A 19,624-nucleotide genomic window follows, 5' to 3' on the forward strand; every position below is an offset into this window, starting at 1 on the left:
AAAACGTAGTTGTTGGAATCTGTGGGTTTATGGTAGGTTTGAGTTTGAATTGTAGTTTTCCTCTATAAAAATTTTCAAATCTAAAAAAATAATTTCTTTGGTGCTGGTGGTAGCTGTAAAATTTAAAATATATTGATTTTTATTTAATTAATTAATAAAATAGGACAATAAATTGGGACAACCAGACCAAATAAAAACAATGTCATCAATAAAACGCTGCCATAGGACCAGGTTTGCCTGCATTGAGCCACCCTGGTAGATGGTTTCCTGCTCCAACCTGCCCACATACAGGTTGGCATAACTGGGGGCGAACCTGGTCCCCATGGCAGTCCCCCACTGCTGGGAGTAATAGTGCATCCCAAACCGAAAGAATATGTGGGTTAGTATAAACTCTATACAATCCACAACAAAGGCAATCTGCTCCTCAGGTGTAGTACCATTTTTGGACATAAAATGTTTTTTTTTTTTAATCTAAGTGGTGAAAAAAAAGTCCAAACTTTGAAAAAAAAAAAATTGCGCCATTTTCCGATTCCCATAGCGTCTCCATTTTTTGTGATCTTGGGTTGGGAGAGGACTTATTTTTTGCGTGCTGAGCTGACGTTTTTATTGATACCATTTTGGTGCAGATAAGATCTTCTGATCGACCGTTTTTGCATTTGAATGCAATGTCACGGCAACCAAAAAAATGAAATTCTGGCAGTTTGGCTATGCCGTTTAGCGATCAGGTCAATCCATATTTTTTTAAATAGATCTCAACGCGGCGTTACCAAATATGTGTATGTTTGGGGCTTTTTCATTGTTTAATTTGAATGGGGTGATTTGAACTTTTAGATTTTTTTTATATTTAAAATTTTTTATTTTGGTATGCTTAAACAGCCTCCATAGGAGACTAGAAGCTGCAATAACCCGATCGAATCTGCTACATAGAGGCGAGGATCAGTTCACTTCTATGTAGTAGAATTACTCACTTGCTATGAGCACCGACCACTGGGTGGCGCTCACAGCAAGCCGGCAGTGACAACAATAGAGGTCTCCAGGAGACCTCCACTTGTCATGCCAACCCACCAGTGACCTGTGATCACGTGACGTGGGTCACCGGTGGGCGGAATTCCAGCGCAATTTCCGGAAGCGCTTGTTAACCCCTTCCTGACATCCGATGTACTATCTCGTCCATGTGCCCTGGGCCCGTCTGACCATGGACGAGATAATACGTCATCGCCGACATGTGCACAGACCCATTCACTTGAATAGACCAACAGCGCTCCGTTCCTCCCGAGCCTCTCTGTATGGCTAATCAGTACTGTACAGCCACATATGGGCTATAGCCAAGTTCAGTAGAAATTGTGGGACAAATTTTGTTGCCTTTTTTACTAACTTCTTGTGTGAAAATTTTAAATATTTGGCTATAACAAAATTTTGGTGGTAAAAATGTAGTAATTTTGTCTTCACTGCCCAATGGTATAAAATACTGTGACACATCCGTGGTGTCAATATGATCACTACACACCTAGATGAATTCATTGAGAGGTGTAGTTCAGAAAATGGGGTCATTTATGGGGGGTTCTGCTGTTTTGGCTCCTTATGGGCTCTCCTAGTGGGTCATGACACCTGCAAACTATAACAGTAAAATCTGTCAATTTTGGGTATTTTCTATCCCTAAAAAAAAAAAATTTTGTTGTAAAAATGAGAAATCGCTGTTTAACTTTTAACCCTTATAAGTTCCTAACAAAAAAAAAAATTTGGTTCCAAAATTGTACTGATGTTAAGTAGACATGTGGGAAATGTTACTTTTTGTGTGACAAATCTCTGTGATTCAAGGGCATGAAAATGCAAAGTTGGAAAAATGCAAAATTGTCACCAAATTTCATTTTTTTTTTTCACAAATAAACGCAAGTCATATCAAAGAAATATCATGAAGTACAATATGTCACGAGAGAACAATCTCAGAATCACCAGGATCCATAGAAGCGTTCCAGAGTTATAACCTCATAGAGGGACAGTGGTCAGAATTGTAAAAATTGGCCCGATCATTAACATGTGTACGTAGCAAGGTAGAGCTGGAGTTAAATTATAAAAAATAACTTTTAATAAGATCCGTTAAAAAGGCCTCAGGCGTCAAAAAACACCAACATAAATACCAAATTAAACACACACAATATACATATACTGTCAAACGCTCCTGCAGAGCGCTGCAAATCTTGTAGCACGGTGAGTAGAAAACACCCTTTTTTTAACCCCTTCATGACCCAGCCTATTTTGACCTTAAAGACCTTGCCGTTTTTTGCAATTCTGACCAGTGTCCCTTTATGAGGTAATAACTCAGGAACGCTTCAACGGATCCTAGCGGTTCTGATTGTTTTTTCGTGACATATTGGGCTTCATGTTGGTGGTAAATTTAGGTCAATAAATTCTGCGTTTATTTGTGATAAAAACGGAAATTTGGCGAACATGTTGAAAATTTCGCAATTTTCACATTTTGAATTTTATTCTGTTAAACCAGAGAGTTATGTGACACAAAATAGTTAATAAATAACATTTCCCACATGTATACTTTACATCAGCACAATTTTGGAAACACAATTTTTTTTTGCTAGGAAGTTATAAGGGTTAAAATTTGACCAGCGATTTCTCATTTTTACAACGAAATTTACAAAACCATTTTTTTTAGGGACCACCTCACATTTGAAGTCAGTTTGAGGGGTCTATATGGCTGAAAATACCCAAAAGTGACACCATTCTAAAAACTGCACCCCTCAAGGTACTCAAAACCACATTCAAGAAGTTTATTAACCCTTCAGGTGCTTCACAGCAGCAGAAGCAACATGGAAGGAAAAAATGAACATTTAACTTTTTAGTCACAAAAATTATCTTTCAGCAACAATTTTTTTATTTTCCCAATGGTAAAAGGAGAAACTGAACCACGAAAGTTGTTGTCCAATTTGTCCTGAGTACGCTGATACCTCATATGTGGGGGTAAACCACTGTTTGGGCGCACGGCAGGGCTTGGAAGGGAAGGAGCTCCATTTGACTTTTTGAATGAAAAATTGGCTCCACTCTTTAGCGGACACCATGTCACGTTTGGAGAGCCCCCGTGTGCCTAAAAATTGGAGCTCCCCCACAAGTGACCCCATTTCGGAAACTAGACACCCCAAGGAACTTATCTAGATGCATAGTGAGCACTTTGAACCCCCAGGTGCTTCACAAATTGATCTGTAAAAATGAAAAAGTACTTTTTTTTCACAAAAAAATTCTTTTAGCCTCAATTTTTTCATTTTCACATGGGCAACAGGATAAAATGGATCCTAAAATTTGTTGGGCAATTTGTCCTGAGTACACCAATACCTCACATGTGGGGGTAAACCACTGTTTGGGCACATGGTAAGGCTCGGAAGGGAAGGAGCGCCATTTGACTTTTTGAATGGAAAATTAGCTCCAATTGTTAGCGGACACCATGTCGCGTTTGGAGAGCCCCTGTGTGCCTAAACATTGGAGCTCCCCCACAAGTGACCCCATTTTGGAAACTAGACCCCCCAAGAAACTTATCTAGATGCATATTGAGCACTTTAAACCCCCAGGTGCTTCACAGAAGTTTATAACGCAGAGCCATGAAAATAAAAAATAATTTTTCTTTCCCCAAAAATGATTTTTTAGCCTGGAATTTCCTATTTTGCCAAAGGTAATAGGAGAAATTGGACCCCAAATGTTGTTGTCCAGTTTGTCCTGAGTATGCTGATACCCCATATGTGGGGGTAAACCACTGTTTGGGCGCACGGCAGGGCTTGGAAGGGAAGGCACGCCATTTGGCTTTTTAAATGGAAAATTAGCTCCAATCATTAGCGGACACCATGTCACGTTTGGAGAGCCCCTGTGTGCCTAAACATTGGAGATCCCCCAGAAATGACCCCATTTTGGAAACTAGACCCCCAAAGGAACTAATCTAGATGTGTGGTGAGGACTTTGAACCCCCAAGTGCTTCACAGAAGTTTATAACGCAGAGCCATGAAAAAAAAATATATATATTTTCTCAAAAATGATCTTTTAGCCTCCAATTTTTTATTTTCCCAAGGGTAACAGGAGAAATTTGACCTCAAAAGTTGTTGTCCAGTTTCTCCTGAGTATGCTGATACCCCATATGTGGGGGTAAACCACTGTTTGGGCACATGCCGAGGCTCGGAAGTGAAGTAGTGACGTTTTGAAATGCAGACTTTGATGGAATGCTCTGTGGGCGTCACGTTGCGTTTGCAGAGCTCCTGATGTGGCTAAACAGTAGAAACCCCCCCACAAGTGACCCCATTTTGGAAACTAGACCCCGAAAGGAACTTATCTAGATGTGTGGTGAGCACTTTGAACCCCCAAGTGCTTCACAGAAGTTTATAATGCAGAGCCGTGAAAATAATAAATACGTTTTCTTTCCTCAAAAATAATTATTCAGCCCAGAATTTTTTATTTTCCCAAGGGTTACAGGAGAAATTGGACCCCAAAAGTTGTTGTCCAGTTTCTCCTGAGTACGCTGATACCCCATGTGTGGAGGTAAACCACTGTTTGGGCACACGTCGGGGCTCAGAAGGGAAGTAGTGACTTTTGAAATGCAGACTTTGATGGAATGGTCTGCGGGCGTCACGTTGCGTTTGCAGAGCCCCTGGTGTGCCTAAACAGTAGAAACCCCCCACAAGTGACCCCATTTTAGAAACTAGACCCCCCAAGGAACTTATCTAGATATGTGGTGAGCACTTTGAACCCCCAAGTGCTTCACAGACGTTTACAACGCAGAGCCATGAAAATAAAAAAATCATTTTTCTTTCCTCAAAAATGATGTTTTAGCAAGCATTTTTTTATTTTCACAAGGATAACAGGAGAAATTGGACCCCAGTAATTGTTGTGCAGTTTATCCTGAGTATGCTGGTACCCCATATGTGGGGGTAAACCACTGTTTGGGCACACGTCGGGGCTCGGAATTGAGGGAGCACCATTTGACTTATTGAATTCGAGATTGGCTGGAATCAATGGTGGCGCCATGTTGCGTTTGGAGACCCCTGATGTGCCTAAACAGTGGTAACCCCTCAATTCTACCTCCAACACTAACCCCAACACACTCCTAACCCTAATCCCAACTGTAGCCATAACCCTAATCACAACCCTAACCACAACCCTAATTCCAACCCTAACCCTAAGGCTATGTGCCCACGTTGCAGATTCGTGTGAGATTTTTCAGCATCATTTTTGAAAAATCCGTGGGTAAAAGGCACTGCGTTTTACCTGCGGATTTTCCGTGGATTTCCAGTGTTTTTTGTGCTGATTTCACCTGTGGATTCCTATTGAGGAACAGGTGTAAAACGCTGCGGAATCCGCACAAAGAATTGACATGCTGCGGAAAATACAACGCAGCGTTTCCGCGCGGTATTTTCCGCACCATGGGCACAGCGGATTTGGTTTTCCATAGGTTTACATGGTACTGTAAACCTGATGGAACACTGCAGCGAATCCGCAGCGGCCAATCCGCTGCGGATCCGCAGCTAAATCCGCTGCGGATCCGCAGCCAAATCCGCACCGTGTGCACATAGCCTAATTCTAAAGGTATGTGCACACGCTGCGGAAAACGCTGCGGATCCGCAGCAGTTTCCCATGAGTTTACAGTTCAATGTAAACCTATGGGAAACAAAAATCGCTGTACACATGCTGCGGAAAAACTGCACAGAAACGCAGCGGTTTACATTCCGCAGCATGTCACTTCTTTGTGCGGATTCCGCAGCGGTTTTACAACTGCTCCAATAGTAAACCGCAGTTGTAAAACCGCAGTGAAATGCGCAGAAAAAACGCGGTAAATCCGCCATAAATCCGCAGCGGTTTAGCACTGCGGATTTATCAAATCCGCAGCGGAAAAATCCGCAGAGGACCAGAATACGTGTGCACATACCGAAACCCTAACCCTAGCCCTAACCCTTAGCCCTAACCCTAACCCTAGCCCTAACCCTATTCTAACATTAGTGGAAAAAAAAAATTCTTTATTTTTTTATTGTCCCTACCTATGGGGGTGACAAAGGAGGGGGGTCATTTATTATTTTTTTTATTTTGATCACTGTGATAGATTATATCTCAGTGATCAAAATGCACTTTGGAACGAATCTGCCGGCCGGCAGATTCGGCGGGCGCACTGCGCATGCGCCCGCCATTTTGGAAGATGGCGGCGCCCAGGGAGAAGATGGACGGACCCCGGCAGGATCGGTAAGTATGATGGGGTGGGGGGGAGCACAGGGGGGGGGGGGGTACCGGACAGATCGGAGGGCTGGGGGGGCGATCGGTGGGGTGGGGGCACATTAGTGTTTCCAGCCATGGCCGATGATATTGCAGCATCGGCCATGGCTGGATTGTAATATTTCACCAGTTATAATAGGTGAAATATTACAAATCGCTCTGATTGGCAGTTTCACTTTCAACAGCCAATCAGAGCGATCGTAGCCACGGGGGGGTGAAGCCACCCCCCCGGGCTAAACTACCACTCCCCCTGTCCCTGCAGATCGGGTGAAATGGGAGTTAACCCTTTCACCCGATCTGCAGGGACGCGATCTTTCCATGACGCCACATAGGCGTCATGGGTCGGATTGGCACCGACTTTCATGACGCCTACGTGGCGTCATGGGTCGGGAAGGGGTTAAAAAAAAAATTTCCACCATACAACATAATACCATCAGGCATCTTTACTAATTGCCCTATAGTCTGCATACAACGAATAAGAGCCAGAGGGAGCAAGTAAATTTGATGCCAAAGTACATAAAGGAACAATCTAACCCGAGATATGGACTCCTTCAGCTCTACCTTCCTACGTACACTTTTTGACCTGATCGGTGGTATTATCCAATATTTTACCGATCATTAACATGCAAACCACCCTCGGGGGTTAAGGGGTTAAAAGGAGTCTGTGTCATTCTTTAAATTAAAGACTTTATTCTGGGTGTGTGCGGTTTTTTTTATACAAATTTGACTACGGGGTTAGTAATGTGGATGTCGTAAAGACGTCTCTCCATTACTAACCTCTGGGCTTGATGTCACCTGACAATACAAAGGTGACATCAATCCCCCCAACTATCACCCCACTTGCCACCGCATCATGGCAAGTGAGAAGAATGGGGGTAAGTGCCAGAATTGGTGCATCTTATATACTAGATGGTGGCCCGATTCTAACACATCGGGTATTCTAGAATATGCATGTCGACGTAGTATATTGCATAGTCCATGTAGTATATTGCCCAGTCACGTAGTATATTGCCCAGCCACGTAGTATATTGCAGAGTCACGTAGTATATTGCCCAACCACGTAGTATATTGCCCAGTGATGTAGTATATTGCCCAGCCACGTAGTATATTGCCCAACCACGTAGTATATTGCCCAACCACGTAGTATATTGCCCAACCACGTAGTATATTGCACAGTCACGTAGTACATTACACAGCCACGTAGTATATTGCCCAGCCACATAGTATATTGCCCAGCCACGTAGTATATTGGCCAGTCACGTAGTATATTGCCCAGTCACGTACTATATTGCCCAGCCACGTAGTATATTGCCCAACCACGTAGTATATTGCAGAGTCACGTAGTATATTGCCCAGCCACGCAGTATATTGCCCAGTCACGTAGTATATTGCCCAGCCACGTAGTATATTGCCCAGTAACGTAGTATATTGCCCAGTTACGTAGTATATTACCCAGTGACGTAGTATACAGCACAGAGCCACGTAGTATATTGGCCAGTCACGTAGTATATTGCCCAGTTACGTAGTATACAGCACAGAGCCACGTAGTATATTGCACAGCGAAGTAGTATACAGCACGGAGCCACGTAGTATATTGGCCAGTCACGTAGTATATTGCCCAGTGACGTAGTATACAGCACAGAGCCACGTAGTATATTGCACAGCGAAGTAGTATACAGCACAGAGCCACGTAGTATATTGGCCAGTCACGTAGTATATTGCCCAGCTACGTAGTATATTGCCCAGCCAGGTTTGTGACAGGTTAAAAAATAAACGTACTGTATACTCACCTTTCCAAGGGCCCCTTGTAGTCCACGGCAGCTTCCAGTCCGAGGGTTGGTATGAGCGCATGACCTGTGATGACGTCGCGGTCACATGACCGTGACGTCATGGCAGGTCCTTCTGCCATACCATCTTTGCCACAGGAACCTGGAAAGGAAGATGGTGGCTGGCGCGAGCGACTATGGAGGGTGAGTATAGCAGGTTTTTTGTTTTTTTTATTATTACTTTTAACATTACATTTGTTACTATTGATGCCGCATAGGCATAGGAGTAAGGAGCGGCCATTTTCTTCCGGACTGGGCCCCTCGCTGATTGGTCACGGCAGCCTTGACAGGCAGCTGCCGAGACCAATCAGCGAATGAATAACCGTGACAGAAGGACAGACAGAAAGTGACCCTTAGACAATTATATAGTAGATGTGCCATTTCTGGGGTGGCTGAGAGCTGATGTTTTTAGTCTGGAATGGGGAGAAATGTCCATGGTACCTTTGTAGGCTATTAATATCAGCCTGCAGCTATCTGCCAAGCCTTTGCTGGTTATTAATTATAGGGGGACTTTACATCATTATTTTTAGGAGGCCCCCATTTTAATAACCAGGAGAGGCTAAGTATACAGCTGTTAGTTGATATTAATATCCTGGGAAGCTCCATGGGTATTACCCCCTTCCTAGACTATAAACATCTTCCCCCAGCTGTCCGCTTTTCCTCTGCTGGTTAATAAATTGTCGGGGGACCCCACGCCAGTTTTTTTTTTCAGAAAATAATTTAGTAAGTAAGAAAATACATGTAGAGTAAGCTGCACACACTGTAGTAATTCTATATGTGACTGACATTTTTATATCTATCTAATAAAATTCTGTTGAGTTACGCTGTGATTTTACTGTACGCAGCAGATGAATTGCCGACTTTTCAAAGGACAAGGGTGTGTAAAAATCGGACGGCGCTCGCATGGTCCAAGTGACGTATGATATTTTTCGTTCACCCAGTGACTTGCATTGTCGAGTGTCATCCGAGATACAAGGACAGTCGCAGCATGTTCATAGAATAACACTATTTAGACAGCGGGGGCTGAATACAACTCTCAATATTGTCCCCTACTCCCGCTGATCGCAGGCTGAGCACAGGACAATGATGTGAGCTGTCTGTAACACCCGGCGCCGGGGATCAGCGCAAACAGTACCGCTGATTCCCAGGCGCAGGTACATGTGATACAGATATGGCACATCTTTGCCACACGTATGAAACGGATATCTCCGGGCCAGACCAAATTGTTGGCACTTTGCCAAAATTTGCTTTCAGCCATGACTGTATCTATAATGCTATAATGTAGTATTGGACGCGTCCTTGTGTACGAAGCCGGTATAGACTGCGCCTGCACAGTGTGGCCAGTGTCAGAAGGACACATCCAGCGTTAATAGAAGTGACAGGGAGGACAACAAGAATGGCGCAATCTCTGGCGCTATTTTATTGAAGACAAAATCGTACACAGTGTCTTCAACAAAATGTAAAAATATTTAACGCAGACAACATGTAGCAGGGGAGCGGGGGAAAGGTTTAGTGTTTTTTTGTTTGTTCGTTTGTATATATGTATATATATAAAAACAGCTGTACATGCAGGATGGGGGAGCATATAATAAGATGGGGGACAAATACCAAACAAGGGGAGCACATACCAAGCTTGAAGGAGCATATACCAGGATGGGGGAGCATATACCAGGATGGGGGAGCATATACCAGGCTGGAGGAGCATATACCAGGATGGGGGAGCATATACCAGGCTGGGGGAGCATATACCAGATGGGGGAGCATATACCAGGATGGGGGGAGCATATACCAGGATGGGGGGAGCATATACCAGGATGGGGGGAGCATATACCAGGATGGGGGAGCATATACCAGGATGGGGGAGCATATACCAGGATGGGGGAGCATATATCAGGATGGGGGAGCATATACAAGGATGTGGGGAGCATATACCAGGTTGGGGGAGCATATACCAGGCTAGAGGAGCATATACCAGGATGCAGGAGCATATACTAGGATGCGGGAGCATATACCAGGATCGAGGGGAGCATATACCAGGCTGGGGGAGAATATACCAGGATGGGGGAGCACATAACAGGATGGGGGGAGCATATACCAGGATGGCGGAGCATAAACCTGGATGGGGGAGCATATACCAGGATGGGGGAGCATATACCATGCTGGGGGAGCATATATCAAAATGGGGGAGCATATACCAGGCTGGAGGAGAATATACCAGGATGGGGGAGCATATACCAGGTTGGGTGAGCATATACCAGGCTGGGTGAGCACACACCAGGATGGGGGGAGCATATACCAGGATGGGGGAGCGCATACCAGGATAAGGGGAGCATATACCAGGCTGGGGGGAGCATATACCAGGCTGGGGGGAGCATATACCAGGATGGGGGAACACATACCAGGATGGGGGAGCATATACCACGCTGGGGGGAGCATATACCAGGCTGGGGGGAGCATATACCACGCTGGGGGAAGCATATACCAGGCTGGGGGGAGCATATACCAGGATGTGGGAGCATATACCAGGATGGGGGAACACATACCAGGATGGGGGAGCATATACCACGCTGGGGGGAGCATATACCAGGCTGGGGGGAGCATATACCACGCTGGGGGGAGCATATACCACTCTGGGGGGAGCATATACCAGGATGGGGGAACACATACCAGGATGGGGGAGCATATTCCAGGCTGGAAGAGCATATACCAGGCTGGATGAGCATATACCAGGCTGGAAGAGCATATACCAGGCTGGGGGAGCATATACCAGGATGGGGGGGGAAGCATACACCAGGATGGGGGAGCATATACCAGGATGGGGGGAGCATATACCAGGATAGGGGAGCATATATCAGGAAGGGGGTGCATACACCAGGATGGGGGGAGCATATACCAGGATGCAGGAGCATATACCAGGATGGGGGGAGCATATACCAGGATGGGGGAGCATATACCAGGATGGGGTGAGCATATATCAGGATGGGGAGCATATACCAGGCTGGGGGAGCATATACCAGGATGGGGGAGCATATACCAGGATGGGGGAGCATATACCAGGATGGGAGAGCATATACCAGGCTGGAGGAGAATATTCTAGGCTGGAGGAACATATACCAGGCTAGAGGAACATATACCAGGCTGGAGGAGCATATACCAGGCTGGAGGAGCATATACTAGGCTGGAGGAGAATATTCTAGGCTGGAGGAGCATATACCAGGCTTGAGGAGCATATACCAGGCTGGAGGAGCATATACCAGGCTGGGGGAGCATATACAAGGATGTGGGCCATATACCAGGACTAGCTATTGAACCCGTTCTACCCCCAGCTTGTGAGCATTTTCATTGGTACATTTTTGTTCTATGTTAAAGGGAACAGTGAGGAGTGAATAAGCGTGGAGGAGAGGAGGAGGTCTTGGGAGGACCGGAGATTACGTGAGGGAAGATATTGAGAGATTAGTGTGGAAATATACGGAGGAGAAAAGTTATGGATGGCTTTGTAGGTCAGTGTTAGTAATTTAAACTGGATACGCTGGGAAATTGGGAGCCAGGGATTTGCAAAGAGGTGAAGCAGGAGTGTAGTGAGGAGAGAGATTAATTAGTCGGGCAGCAGAGTTAAGGATGGACTGGAGGGGTGCGAGAGTGTTAGAAGGTAGGCCACAGAGGAGTAAGTTGCAGTAGTCGAGGCGGGAGATGATTAGGGCATGCAAAAGCATTTTGGCAGAGTGTGGGTTGAGGAAAGGACGGATTCTGGAAATATTTTTGAGCTGGAGGCAACAGGAGGTGTCGAGAGCTTGGATGTGCTGTTTGAAGGACAGGGCAGAGTCAAGGGTTACTCCGAGGCAGCGGATTTTGGGGACAGGGGGAAAGTGTGATTTCATTTATTTTGATAGATAGATCAGGTAGGGAACATATGTGTGATGGAGGAAAGATAATGAGTTCAGATTTGTCCACATTGAGCTTGAGGAAGCGAGATAGTTTCACATTAGATTTTTTTATAGCATTCAGACCTGGCCCATTGCAATTACGTCCATCGGCATATGTATTTATATCCCTGCATTACCTTACAGACACTTAGGAGCAGAGCGCATGCGCGGACTACGGACCAGGCAGGATGATGGCAAGCGGACTGCAGTGGAGCGACGTACCTACATCATCTAAACAGATGACTGGGTCGTCGCACTCACATGACCGCAACCCATTCCACCTTCAGCAAAGGTCTGTTTGACCCGCGCATGCGCCGCATACTCCAGCTCCTGCATTGTTTACATTCCTTTAGCGGTACCATGGCTACATCATTACTTCCGGAAGTGACGATATATCGGGTCCTCCATAATCACACCACGTCTAATTAGCACGGCATTCACTGTTATTTTGACTGGCCTTCCCCCTGCCTAGACACGTCTCCCGAGGAAGCATTGCGAAACGCGCGTCGAGGCAGAGGGATGCCAGGGATCTCCACACAGTAGGCCGACAGTAGGTAATGTGTTATTCATACCTTACTCGTTTTTCCGGTATCATTGCATTCAAACTTATCTGACATTCTATCAGGAGTATACTTCTTACTAAGTGTTTCCCCAGTGAAAGCCAAGCATGCTTATGCAGCTAGTATTTAGTTTAACACATGGGGCATGATTGAGAATCCTCCTTTTGTGGTATATCAGTGTAGCTAATGTGAATAAGTTGTTGTAATGAATTATCGCTGCAGCTATTCTTAGGTGTTCACTTTATGTGCGGCCACTGGTTTGGAGTATCCAATGGCACTTTAGTCCCTCTATATTTGGATCTAGCACCTTTTTCTTACTGAATGTATTTTAACCTTTATGTCAATAAAAAATTAATTTTATTTAAAGTACCACTTTATTTGGGATCAATTAATTCTGGTCACCATAACCGTGAAATATATTCCTCGTTAGTGGCACACCACCCCTTTTCATTTAGGGGTGTTGTTATTTAGGGGCAACTTTTTGTGAATTCAACATATAATTACAGTAGAATCTGTGACTTCTCTGTATTTAGTGGTCACTAGGGTTGAGCGAAACGGGTCGGCAATTTTGAGAAGTCGCCGACTTTTGGCAAAGTCAGGTTTCATGAAACCCGACCCGACCCCTGTGTGGGGTCGGCCATGAAGTTGGCGATCTTCTGAATCTGGAATCGGAATTCCGATACCGATTCCCGATATGTTTAAGATATCGGGAATTGGTATCGGAATTCAGATTTAAGTGTAAAATAAAGAATTAAAATAAAAAATATCGCCATACTTACCCTCTGACGCGCCCTGGTTCTAACCGGGAACCTTCCTTCCTTAGAATCAGCCTTCCAGGACCTTGCGGTGACGTCGCGGCTTGTGATTGGTCGCGCGGCCGCCCATGTGACCGCTCGCACGACCAATCACAAGCCGCGACGTCACCGAAGGTCCTGGAAGGGCTGATTCTTAGGAAGGAAGGCTGCCGGAAAGAAGCAGGGCGCGTCCGAGGGTGAGTATATACCTAATAGGAATATACTCACCCTCGGAAGCGCCCTGCTTCTTTCCGGCAGCCTTCCTTCCTAAGAATCAACCCTTCCAGGACCTTTGGTGACGTCGCGGTGACGTCGCGGCTTGTGATTGGTTGCGCGAGCGGTCACATGGGCGGCCGCGCGACCAATCACAAGCCGCGACGTCACCGCAAGGTCCTGGAAGGCTGATTCTAAGGAAGGAAGGTTCCCGGTTAGTACCAGGGCGCGTCAGAGGGTAAGTATGGCGATATTTTTTATTTTAATTCTTTATTTTACACTTAAATATGGATCCCAAGGCCTGAAGGAGAGTTTCCGCTCCTTCAGACCCTGGGAACCATTGGAAACCCAATGCACTGCATTGGGTTTCGAGTTTCGGCCGACCCCGACCCCGACTTTTTGATAGGATCGGCCGATTTCACTCGACCCGACTTTTGAAAAAGTCGGGTTTCGTGAAACCCGACCCGATCCTATAAAAGTAAAGGTCGCTCAACCCTAGTGGTCACTACTCACCTGGGTAGCCATATGTAGGAATCTCCTCTTTACACCACTCATCACCCGTCACATATGTCTCTGTAGTATTAATATGGGTCAGATCTTCACCCTGAAACAAATATTGTAAAAGTCACAGACAGATGCAGAACTCACATCTATGATCAGCTCTAATCCTGCCATCTCCACCGTGCTCATTACACAATTATAAAACATTTAATACTGGTGGATAAAACAAGACTGAGCACAAGACCTTCACAGCCATCTACACATCATAGGGGAGATCTCATGACACCTTCTCTCCATCTACCTGATGATCCTGAGGAACATAGAGATCTTCTTGGTTACAGTCCTGTGGAAGAAGAGGACGGGGACATCTCTCTGGTGTTGTCCTCTTACTGGATAGAACTGGAGGAAACACATACAGGGACTGAATTCATTCTTTACATACAGATAATTAAAGGCCATGTGTATTTAGTCTTGTCTATTACCTGGTGATGTGAGGGGCTGGGGAACCTCCATCATGACGTCCTTGTACAGGTCTCTGTGTCCTTCTAAATACTCCCACTCCTCCATGGATAAATAGACAGAGACATCCTGACACCTTATAGGAACCTGACACATACAATGATACCGTCATCCCCAGATCCCTTCATAGTGTTACTGTATAATGTCCCAGCATTCCCAGCAGTGTCACCTCTCCAGTCAGCAGCTCAGTCATCTTATCAGGGGGTGAGGTGGAGGCCCCGTGATTGGGATCAGTGGTCTTCCCCAACCCTCAGACACAGGGTCCTGACAGCGCTCACTAGAGGTCTTCTTCATTACTGTGTAATCCTGGTTATGGAGAGACATATTAATAAATCTCACTACAGATATTTCCAGAGTCCTCACCTCTCCATATTCTGTCCATCTGTTTTTCACATAGATAATAATGCTGTTGTAAAAAGAAGCCATGATATATCTGGAGAACTCTTGCAGGAGCTGCATTGATGAGGAGAGGTTGCCATCTGCTGGCCAGCCAAAATCAAGTGGAACCAAAGTTTACTGGAAAGTTTGCAGAGGGAGGGATCTTGTGTGCTTGACTGGATAAAGTGACCCACAGGAAAGACTTCGCTGGTATAAAACCCTTGCGCGCCCATCCACAAGGATATTTGACACCAGGGAAGGGAGCGGGGCAGACATGCACCAGAGACACCACTGAGACCAGCGTGGCAGGCCTCAGAGGGGAGTCTATGCCACCCAGATGTCAGTAACCATCTGGCAAGCTCTGGATTTCCCAGAAGATATCCCCAAGAATGGCTTACACTGGTCACAGCCAGAAGGTGCGCGCTGCGCTGGTCAAGTCTCCGAGGCCTGACTATGCACGTCAAGAGCTGAAGCCCAGTCCTCTCCGCCTTGCGCCTGAGAGACATCGGCTGGCGGTCAAGCAGAGAAGACCCATGCAGAAACTGCAACAGGAGAGGCACGCCTGTGATTGAGGGCGAACGGCGCGAGTAAGCAGGGCTGTCACTTCCAGCTATCAACAGTAACGGGGTCGGATGGGACTAGGGGTACCGTCACACAGTGGCATTTTGATCGCTACGACGGCACGATCCGTGACGCTCCAGCATCGTAACAATATCGCTCCAGCGTCGTAGACTACTGTCACACTTTGCAATGTACGACGCTGGAGCGATAATTTCATGATGTATGTGCGATGTAGAAGCCGTTGGTTACTATGCGCACATCGTATACAATATCGTGCACACCTTTGTTACACCATGCGATCATGCCGCCACAGCGGGACACTAGACGACGAAAGAAAGTTTCAAACGATCTGCTACGACGTATGATTCTCAGCGGGGTTCCTGATCGCAGGAGCGTGTCAGACACAGCGAGATCGCTGGAACGTCACGGATATATCGCTGGAACGTCACAAATCGTGCCGTCGTAGCGATCAAAATGCCACTGTGTGACGGTACCCTAGGAGTACAGGTCAGGAGGCAGTCGGTGACCCCTGCTAGAACCAGAGCTTTGAGTGAGAACTCACGTGGTGACTCCCAAGACTGGGTGCATCACCTTTGTAAAAAGGACACTAACGTTATCTAGTGAAAGACTTCCTTGTTTATTCTAAACCTGTTGTTATTCCCTCTACTGTTAAATTGCATAGCTACTAACACTAATTATTTAAAAGTTACTGTTGTATATATACAGTTAGGGCCAGAAATATTTGGACAGTGACACAAGTTTTGTTATTTTAGCTGTTTACAAAAACATGTTCAGAAATACAATTATATATATAATATGGGCTGAAAGTGCACACTCCCAGCTGCAATATGATAGTTTCCACATCCAAATCGGAGAAAGGGTTTAGGAATCATGGCTCTGTAATGCATAGCGTCCTCTTTTTCAAGGGACCAAAAGTAATTGGACAATGGACTCTAAGGACTGCAATTAACTCTGAAGGCGTCTCCCTCGTTAACCTGTAATCAATGAAGTAGTTAAAAGGTCAGGGGTGGATTCCAGGTGTGTGGTTTTGCATTTGGAAGCTGTTGCTGTGAGCAGACAACATGCGGTCAAAGGAACTCTCAATTGAGGTGAAGCAGAACATCCTGAGGCTGAAAAAAAAGAAAAAATCCATCAGAGAGATAGCAGACATGCTTGGAGTAGCAAAATCAACAGTTGGGTACATTCTGAGAAAAAAGGAATTGACTGGTGAGCTTGGGAACTCAAAAAGGCCTGGGCGTCCACGGATGACAACAGTGGTGGATGATCGCCGCATACTTAATTTGGTGAAGAAGAACCCGTTCACAACATCAACTGAAGTCCAGAACACTCTCAGTGAAGTAGGTGTATCTGTCTCTAAGTCAACAGTAAAGAGAAGACTCCATGACAGTAAATACAAAGGGTTCACATCTAGATGCAAACCATTCATCAATACCAAAAATAGACAGGCCAGAGTTAAATTTGCAGAAAAACACCTCAAGAAGCCAGCTCAGTTCTGGAAAAGTATTCTATGGACAGATGAGACAAAGATCAACCTGTACCAGAATGATGGGAAGAAAAAAGTTTGGAGAAGAAAGGGAACGGCACATGATCCAAGGCACACCACATCCTCTGTAAAACATGGTGGAGGCAACGTGATGGCATGGGCATGCATGGCTTTCAATGGCACTGGGTCACTTGTGTTTATTGATGACATAAGAGCAGACAAGAGTAGCCGGATGAATTCTGAAGTGTACCGGGATATACTTTCAGCCCAGATTCAGCCAAATGCTGCAAAGTTGATTGGACGGCGCTTCATAGTACAGATGGACAATGACCCCAAGCATACATCCAAAGCTACCCAGGAGTTCATGAGTGCCAAAAAGTGGAACATTCTGCAATGGCCAAGTCAATCTCCAGATCTAAACCCAATTGAGCATGCATTTCACTTGCTCAAATCCAGACTTAAGACGGAAAGACCCACAAACAAGCAAGACCTGAAGGCTGCGGCTGTAAAGGCCTGGCAAAGCATTAAGAAGGAGGAAACCCAGCGTTTGGTGATGTCCATGGGTTCCAGACTTAAGGCAGTGATTGCCTCCAAAGGATTTGCAACAAAATATTGAAAATAAAAATATTTTGTTTGGGTTATGTTTATTTGTCCAATTACTTTTGACCTCCTAAAATGTGGAGTGTTTGTAAAGAAATGTGTACAATTCCTACATTTTCTATCAGATATTTTTGTTCAACCCTTCAAATTAAACGTTACAATCTGCACTTGAATTCTGTTGTAGAGGATTAATTTCAAATCCAATGTGGTGGCATGCAGAGCCCAACTCGCGAAAATTGTGTCACTGTCCAAATATTTCTGGCCCTAACTGTATAGCATCGTATCAACACTTGTCATCCAGACACCCGCATTACTTTTGTTGTATTCGGCAGGATGCAACATTAAGATACAGAGATGGCAGACCACTCTGTGACCAAGCCCGGCAAGAGAAATATAACCTTGGGGGCTATGCTCTGCAACCTTCCGAAGTTCACAGGGAGCAGCGTGTCGCTGTGGGACTGGGCAGATGCTGAAAAGCATGCTATGCATGTATCCCCTGACCCCTTCCATTCAGGCCAAGTTAAACCTCCTGACCCTTGATGGAGAGGCCCGGCAGACGGTTATGTACCGCCCACCTAGGGATTTTGAGACTGTGGAAAAGATGATAAAAATCTTGGAGGATATGCATGGTGACACCACGGACCTAAGTCACCTCCGCAAGCGGTTGTTCCAGCGAGTCCAAGGGGAAAGTGAGACCATAGCTCAGTTTGTTAAAGCATTGCAGGAACTGATGGCCCATATCCCCTAGAAGACCCAAGACAGGCACAGAGGACTGGGTCTCTTGAATGAAGTGATTCGGGACCAACTCGTTGCTGGACTAAAGGACTCCTCTCTGAAGCAGATCTTCAAGGAGAGCCCATGCCTGAATCCCAGTCTGGGTTTACTTGAGGTAGGGGTCAGAGTTACAGTCTCGGAGAGAGAGACCCCTGTTCTCATCGCCGCTGTTCGGAGTCATGAAGTGGTCACCCCTGAGTCTGACTGAGCACGACTGGGTGCGGCAATACATCAAGAGATTTGTGACATTTGAGGTGAGCTGTGCAGCATCAAGAATTCAGCTGATCACCGAAACTCATGTGAGAGGAGGTCAGAGCGGGAAAGTGGCTCCTTCTGGACCACAACATGCCGCGTACATAGGCCATCAGCCGAACGTGAGTGAGAGTGTTGGACCTGAGGTAGAAGGGGGCACATTTCAAAAGTCTGTCCGAATCAAGATAGGTGGAGACGGGGGCGCCAGTTAAACTAATGTGCCCCACTGTCATGGAGCATACCATGGGGTTTCGAGCCTCAGAGGGTGGAAGAGAGAATTCTGAGGATATTGGTTCAAAGAGACCCATTACCTGGACTGAATTCAATGGGCAAAGCATTCACTGCTTGATGGACAAGGGGTCTCAGGTGACCACAATGTCTGAGGCATATTTCCCGAGTCATTTTCCCAAAGTTCCTTGCTCCAGAACAGAACACACCACTCGACTGGTGGTGGCTAATCACCTGCCTATCCCAGGAGCAGGAGAAGTGTGGGTGTCTGTGTGGGAAGGATCTGGACAGGAATAGTGTTGACAAAGAGGTCTGGAGGCAGAGGACTCATTGTAACCCTGGGCATGAATGTGCAAAAAGAGGTGGGACAATTCTTAGCTGAGGGCCCTGATAAAACAGATGGACCTGTGCCACCCGTGACCCGGCAAGTAAAAAGGTGTTCCAACAACTAGTGTGAGTCAGCAAAATTCAGATGTTACCCGCTGCCTTCCAGTATCTTGGCAAAGTGTTGATACCGTATGAAGCCACAGTGGCACTGCCAGTGGGACAGACTGTACTCACTATGCCAGTACTGACCCATGTATTCTTAGAGGGTGTGGACGTCCATATTGAGCCTATAGATGGAGAAGCGATTTCTGGATTATTGGTTGCCCGCACCCTGGCTACCGTGCGACAGGGACGAATACTTGTTCACTGTAAAAACATAAGTGGAGCAATTCTACAGTTGATGCCCCGACAA

The 19,624-nt window shown here is 45.9% G+C and overlaps 1 protein-coding gene across 1 annotated transcript in view; it reads right to left on the minus strand.

The window, feature by feature from the left end:
- LOC138666908 (oocyte zinc finger protein XlCOF8.4-like) overlaps positions 1-14,857 on the minus strand; it is a 31,564-nt gene extending 16,707 nt beyond the window's left edge. The window contains exons 1-4 of the mRNA XM_069755092.1: positions 14,758-14,857; positions 14,552-14,675; positions 14,371-14,468; positions 14,082-14,172 (exon numbers count right to left, since the gene is read on the minus strand). Coding sequence (XP_069611193.1) covers positions 14,082-14,172; positions 14,371-14,468; positions 14,552-14,675; positions 14,758-14,781 — 337 coding nt within the window. The 5' untranslated portion in view covers positions 14,782-14,857. The remainder of the gene's footprint in view (positions 1-14,081; positions 14,173-14,370; positions 14,469-14,551; positions 14,676-14,757) is intronic.
- Between the last annotated feature and the right edge of the window lie 4,767 nt (positions 14,858-19,624).

The sequence above is a fragment of the Ranitomeya imitator genome, chromosome 2 (genome assembly GCF_032444005.1).
Source record: "Ranitomeya imitator isolate aRanImi1 chromosome 2, aRanImi1.pri, whole genome shotgun sequence".
NCBI classification, from domain to species: Eukaryota; Metazoa; Chordata; class Amphibia; order Anura; family Dendrobatidae; genus Ranitomeya; species Ranitomeya imitator.